The sequence below is a fragment of the Embiotoca jacksoni genome, unplaced genomic scaffold (assembly GCF_022577435.1).
Source record: "Embiotoca jacksoni isolate LCO1_2020_lvr unplaced genomic scaffold, fEmbJac1.0.p SCAF_43, whole genome shotgun sequence".
NCBI lineage: Eukaryota > Metazoa > Chordata > Actinopteri > Embiotocidae > Embiotoca > Embiotoca jacksoni.
The window spans coordinates 1,112,200-1,119,699 of NW_027185396.1; the positions used below are offsets into that span (position 1 = coordinate 1,112,200).

A 7,500-nucleotide genomic window follows, 5' to 3' on the forward strand; every position below is an offset into this window, starting at 1 on the left:
TTCAAATTATATATAAATATACATATACTGTATATATATGTGTCCCCTCAATCTTCTAGTTGTTGTTTTTTTGCAGCCATTCTTATTTACTATTAGTTTAAATGAACAGCGTCTTTGTTTGCAATTTGTCTGTTTTTGTTACATTTTTGTCCATTTTTTTTCCCCAGAGGAGACAAGACAATACAACACACACTGAAAGAGAGAGAGAGAGAGAGAGAGGGGTGAAAGAAAAAGAAACAAAACTTCAGAGAGAGCGAGAAGAGATAAATAAAGTGAAGTAAAAGAAATGAATGAGCACCATTATGTTGAGAAAGAAGAAACGAAACAGAAACAGAAATGGAAATGGCAGAAGTCTAGTTAAAGCTTTAACAAAGCGTTTCACTTATATCGCAAGCAAAGTAGTGACTTTAAAGTGGCTGTAGAGTCGAGCCAGATAAATGGTGGCGGGGGGGGGTGGCGGGGGGGGGGGGGGATGGTGGTGGTGGTGGGAGGGGGTGGCAGGTCGGTAGGTGACAACAACACTAATGATGAACACCAATAGAAACAGAGTGAGTCAGGCTCCATAGCCACATGGCCCCCGTTCTGCTGAAGCGTCGAGGGATGTGGCATTTTTCTGGATGATGGTTGATGGTACCCCCCCCCCCCCCCACACACACACACACCAACACCCACACACACCCTCCCCACCGTCGCTCAGGACAACGCAGCGGAGGCAGACCTGTGCGTGTGTGTGACGGGCGTACGTGAGGTCGAGTGGGGCAGGGTTGTGTGGTATTCCTCGGAGGGGGGGGGGGATTGTGGGGGGGATGAGGGGGAGGAGGAGGAGGCGGGGGAGTCAGACCGAGAGGGCTGGAGAGCAAGGGGCAAAGGGAGGGAAAAGTCGCAATGTTCTCAGGGAGCTGTGAGCAGAAGTCTCCAGCCATTGTCCACTCCCTCCTTCGCTCCCTCCTTCGCTCCCTCCTTCGCTCCCTCCTTCGCTCCCTCCTGTGAGCTCGTCGTCAGGGAGATCGGATGAAAAATGTCATGTGTGTGTCCTCAGCCCTCTCGTGCACTCACTCTTTCCTCCCCCTGCCCCTGAGAGCCCCCCCCTCTCCCCCTTCCCCCCTCCCGGCCCACGTCCAACACAGTTATAAGGAAGTCTCCACGCAGTAGAGGTGGGCCAGGTGAGGGGCGGCGGCTTTCACCGGCTTGTCCCTGCCGTGATGGTTGTGATGGTGTTGGTGGCGGTGGTGGTGGTAGTGGTGGTGGTGACGGGGGCTCCGGGCTTTGGTGCTGTTTTTGTTGCCGTGGGTGACCGTTGAATTGATGCTGCTGCTGCTGCCGCTGCTGCTGTTGTTGTTGTTGTTTCGGTTGCACGGGGTCACCGGGAGACTGTACTGGCGGTAGGGACGGGTGGGGCGGTTGCGGGCCGGGGGCGGAGGCTGGGCGGGAGGGGGCGGCGGCTTGCGGAGGGCCGGGTGCAGGTGCTGGTATCTGCTGAGCTCTGATTCGTCGTCCACGTCAGTGTCGTCGATCAGCGGGATGTTGTGGATGAGGTCGTTGATGAGGAACTCTGGGTGGGCCATGAAGTTGTGGATGGAGTTGCGGGATTCCGGTTTCTCCCGGCCCTCGTACAGCGAACTACGGAATGCTTTCACCACTCGCATCTGACAAAGAGACGAGGAAGACGAGGGAGAGATCACAAGAAAGAGAGAGCAAAAAGTCAGACGTAGGGAGGGAAAAGAGAGATCAGGGAAACCCAGAGACAGACAGGTTTGTGTCCTCCAGCAGACAGACTGACAGACGGACACACAGGGCCAGGTGGCTCCGGTTAACCTCCACGGAAAATAACTTGTCATCATCACATTGGGTTGTTTTTCTTCTCTGAAACGTTTTGACTCCAACCTGTTCTGAAATAATCTTACTGGCTTGATTACACTAAAAGGGGCGGGGCCAAGAGCACAATAGTCATTTGGAGCAGAAGAAATATTTTGACATTTCAAATTTCTTAAATTAAGTTAGATGATTTGATTGATACCACTCTCATGTCAGTGGGTTCAATAAGATGAAGCTAGTGAACAGTAATCTCAGATGAATAGTTAAATATTATGTATATTCTATAGTATCTTAAATATTATGTAGATTTTATAGTTTGTTAAATATTATGTATATTCTATAGTATGTTAAATATTATGTAGATTTTATAGTTTGTTAAATATGTTGTATATTCTATAGTGTTAAATATTATGTAGATTCTATAGTATGTTAAATATTATGAATATTCTATAATGTGTTAAATATTATGTATGTTCTATAGTATGTTAAATATTATGTATTTTATATATTATGTTAAATATGTATTTTATATATTATGTTAAATATGTATATTCTATAGTATGTTAAATATTATGTAGATTCTAGTGTTAAAAATAACACTAGTGTGTTAAATATTATGTATTTTATATATTATGTTAAATATTATGTAGATTCTAGTGTTAAAAATAACACTAGTGTGTTAAATATTATGTATTTTATATATTATGTTAAATATTATGTAGATTCTATAGTGTTAAATATTATGAATATTCTACAGTGTGTTAAATATTATGTAGGTTCTATAGTATGTTAAATATTATGTATTTTATATATTATGTTAAATATGCATTTTATATATTATGTTAAATATGTATATTCTATAGTATGTTAAATATTATGTAGATTCTAGTGTTAAAAATAACACACTAGTGTGTTAAATATTATGTATTTTATATATTATGTTAAATATTATGTAGATTCTATAGTGTTAAATATTATGAATATTCTATAGTGTGTTAAATATTATGAATATTCTATAGTGTGTTAAATATTATGTAGGTTCTATCGTGTGTTAAATATTATGTAGGTTCTATAGTATGTTAAATATTGTGAATATTCTATAATCTGTTAAATATTATGAATATTCTATAATCTGTTAAATATTATGTAGATTCTATAGTATCTTAAATATTATGTAGATGTTATAGTATGTTAAATATTATAAATATACTATAGTATGTTAAATATTATGATTTTATATAGTATGTTAAATATTATGTATATTCTATAGTATGTTAAATATTATGAATATTCTATAGTATGTTAAATATTATGTTTATTCTATGGTATGTTAAATATTGCGCTACAGTCAGATAGCTTATCTTAGCATAAAGACTGGACGCAGGGGGAAACCGTAAGTTAATAAAGAACGCCAACTAACCTCTAAATCTCACTGACATGTCACATCTCATTTCTTGAATCTGTACAAATACTGAAGGGTGAAAATAACAGGGTGAGTTTTTACAGATGTTTATATAAGATTCTTGTCTTGGCATCACCATGAGGTTGCAGCGGAGTCTCCACAGTTATAATACGGTAAATGTTTAGCTTGAAGGCACCGATATTGTCCATCTGAACGGGAGGTCGAGAGGTTGAATTAATCTACCCCCATCCAGACAGTCTTTACGCTATGACTCACTACTTCTTTAAGTGGTTAAATGGTCTTCTCCATCACAGAGATGATAAAAGGCCAACTTGGGTCGATCATTTCTACTAGTTTGTTGTATGTTAAGCAGGAGCCATGTTTAGGCACCACAACTTGGATAAATGGGATTTTTTTTTTTTTTTAGTTTAAAACAACTTGATGACTGCTCAGACTGGATATTTTGGGATGAGTTTGGGACTATTATAAAACTTAATCCAAGCTGGTGTGTTATTCTTTTAGGAGGCCGATAGGCTTTGACCTCACTTATGCTCCACAAGGTGCTTTATTCAATTTGAACATACTGATGGCACTTCTCCAACTTTGTAATTACATTACTTGTAACCTTGGTAACCCAATATCTTGACTAATTCAGGCTAGACTCAGCATCCACGTGATCCTGCGTGTCTCCAAACAGACAATAGTGACAACAAAATAAAACAAAGTGTTTGAAAATGAGTTGGCTGATGACATTTTTTTTTTTTTTTGTCAGTTCTCAACAATCAGACCTCACAAGACGAGAGCATCCAGTAGCCACAATCACAAAGACCACAGAAGCTGCAGACGCTGTGAACCATTCACACACACACCGTACATGTATGTGTGTGTGTGTGTGTGTGTGTGTGTGTGTGTGTGTGTGTGTGTGTGTGTGTGTGTGTGTTGGGGTGGTGACACACTATGTGTGGGGGAAACACTCATACCTCAGCACACTGGATCACATGCATGCACACACAGATGAGGATGGTTGTTAGGCACAGATGGAGAAGAAGCAGGAATGGTGAGTGCGTTAGTTTAATGTAAATAAAATAAGATATTGGCAAGAACCTATAGCAGTGACCACACACACACACACACACACACACACACACACACACACACACACACACACACATAAACAACACACAAACATGCATGAAGCATCGGCGTAACTGAGTGAAACAGCAACTGAGGTGTCTCCACATCGTGCGGCCTGAAGTCTGCATGCATCAGACAGTTGTCAGTCATGGGTGCTGTTTGTTAAAGAAGTAGTTCATACACACAAAAACACATCAGCCGCCAGACAGTAAATCAGTCAGTCAGCATCTCCATGCACGCACACACACGCACACACAAACACACACACAGACTCATGCACATGTGCAAAGCGCTCTGTGGCCATGCAGCAGTGAGAAACAGAGGAGAGCAGAGTGATTGAAATGATGATGATGCTGATGATGAAGTTGCTGCGGGATATATATAAAAAAAAATTAAAAAAAATCTTGCAAAACAGAAAAGTGACATCACAGAGAATCAGCAGGTTAGAACAGTGTGTGATTGGTTAGATTACTGGAAACAGAAGGTGATTGGTTCAAAGGCTAGAGCGCAGCTCGGGCGTCAGCCCCGTCACACACACAGAGGCAGCCAGGTCATGCTGAATCAGATCTTTGTCACTTACGCTCTCTTTCTGTCTCTTTCTTTCACGCACACACACCAGAGTGATGTCTATGAGTGTACTTCAAGGTGCATTATGCAGTGTATGGTGTATGCGTGCATAAACACATTCCTTTGCCATGGCAGTTGGTCCATGCACCCTTCCCCCAAAGCCCAAACAGAGGAAAATAAGAAGCATGAGCTCAAAAGAAACAAGAGACAGTTCAATGCAAGTATACTGACAGGCAGAGGCAGGCAGAGCCTTACATAGAGACAGTTTGGTCGAATGAGATCAACAGAGGAGAAGCTTTATGTCGACTGCAACACCGACTTGGAGTCCAAACAGTGATTATGAGAGGTGGATGGTCGAGCAGCTGAATGGAGATCAGTGCTGCAGTTGGCCAAACTAGAAGGGGTCTCTATATATGACTCTGGCTCATATGACAGACTGAGAGACAGACAGACGTACAAACAGACGGTCAAGCAGTAGGTTCAGTGCTTATCTGTTTTTCCAAAGAGCCTGTCAGACTGTAGAAAAGCACCTCATGCAGACTGAGAAGGTTTCAGGATGTTACTTTCTCACTTCGTCAGCACTCAGTTTGTTTTCATTTTGTCTCTGTGGAAAGAGTAAACTTTCGAGTATATAACGCCCACAGTGTGACCAGAGAGGCCTGGAGGTCAGGGCACTCCTGTGTTACTCATTTCTCTCAACCGCTTCCTTCTCTCACTCCCTCACTCCCTGTCGGCTCTTTCAGCAGTGCTTGATGGAAAAACGATGATGGTTAAGGTACGAGGAGGAAGTAGGCGCCGGAAGGTAGAGCGGCTGCTGTGTGCAAAACAACTGCTGATGAGAAGAGACTGCAACATAAATACAGGGAGAAGCTGTGAGGTAGATGACTGGTTAATGGCTCCCGTTCCCCACAGTGTGGCCCTTTGATGTGATGACTGAGCTGTTATCCATAGCAACACCTTCCTCAATTCACTGCAGGTACTAGTCACGTCTCCTACTCACATCATTTTGAAGAAGCTGAAGGCTGAAGTCCTCTTTTTGAATATATGAGAAAACTTAAGCAAAGAATTGAGGAGCTGAGGATGGATTCTGAGTTTTGGCATAAACATTCTATTCCCCTTCATCTTCCTTGATCAAAGTGAAATCTGAGATTCATCTCTTTACTCTTACTGCAGGTAGTTTAAATGAGGCCAGTCTGAAATGAAAACAAACTGGATCCATAGATCACTTCTAAAGATCTAGAGGGATCACTGGGGTCCGGCACAGCTCAGGTGTATGAAAGGATGAAACAGAGATGTCTATTTTTATCATTCTGATATCTCCATGAAATATTTTTTTATGTTTCCTTCAAATATCCAGGGACTCTTTTCTTACCCAGTGATGATAGATTTGGCTGCAAAAAGTCAGGGAGGTGATGGTGTCGACGTCACAACTTACGCACATCATACTGCATCAGGGCACAGTGCCAAGTCTGAGGGCCGGGTCTGCCTTGCAAAGAACTCTGGGTAGTGGAGTAAAGCTAACTGGACAAGCAGCAGGGAACGGGGAGGGGTCAGTTTGTCTTGATGGCACACAAGATAACGCACACATTTGTACTGTGTGTCTGCTGTTCCCACATCCACCTGGTGATATTCTGTATTTGTGGTAATTCACACTAAATCCAGGATAAAGACCAGAACCAACAATGTCACTGTTACTCAGTTCTTTCTGACTTCCATAACTTGTCTGTGGCACCCAGTTTTGAAAATGGGTTTTGAATATAACAACTCCAGGAATAACGTCTAATAGTTTACTAAAACGTGAAGCACTGGTAGTTTTTTAGAAAATGCCATTCAAACAATAGGAAATGTTGCGTTTGATGGGGATTATTTTTTCATGTTAGAGCTGCCACTAAGGCTCACTGCTAAATTGCCTTAGTGGTCAGTTGTAGTATTGCAGCTGGAAAACCATTTTCCTCCTTAGAGCACCATTACAAAAGAGACCAACCCAGTATCACGGCAAAGCGTGAAATAGACACGTTTTAGCCTGTCTAGGCGTGACAGTTACAGGTTTTGAAAGTGTGAAACTGACATGCAAGTAAATGTCATGTGACGCGTTATCATGACACAAAGGTCCTGCAACAGAGGCAATAAAGGACATTTTTTGACAGTATTTGTCAGAGATTTCCATGTGGGACGATGATGTTCGAATCCAGGAGGTGATAACATTTCTGTTGGAAAGTTTTAATTTTCCTGTAAACATTAGGTTTCATTTTCGTCCACTACAGTAAAACGTGTAAGTGTCACACCTAGACAGGCCAAAGCGTGGCTATTTCACGTTTTTCCATCATACCGGGTTGAAGAGACGTCAGTAAAACTGTTAACAGGACAGGTTTTTTGTATTTTTTTTATTCTATGACCGTTTTATAAAGGTTGAATTTTTCCCGGAGCCCATAAAACTAAGTCTTCTCTTCCTGACATCATCACATTGTAAAGCCTATGGGCCGAGTGGAAATGCATGGACGGGGTCAGCCGGGAAAACACTAATGTGGAAGCAAACCTCAAAGCTTAAAAAATTTCTCCTCTCCTTCGCCAGGCAGGCAATC

General features: G+C 41.8%; 1 protein-coding gene across 3 annotated transcripts in view; it reads right to left on the reverse strand.

The window, feature by feature from the left end:
• atp2b3b (ATPase plasma membrane Ca2+ transporting 3b) overlaps positions 1-7,500 on the reverse strand; it is a 50,470-nt gene that overhangs the window by 3,865 nt on the left and 39,105 nt on the right. For 2 of the 3 annotated variants that reach the window (XM_069169246.1, XM_069169248.1), the window contains one exon: positions 1-1,646. This exon is cut by the window's left edge and continues 3,865 nt beyond it. In XM_069169246.1, coding sequence (XP_069025347.1) covers positions 1,128-1,646 — 519 coding nt within the window. In that variant the 3' untranslated portion in view covers positions 1-1,127. The remainder of the gene's footprint in view (positions 1,647-7,500) is intronic. The other variant, XM_069169247.1, reaches the window with a different exon arrangement.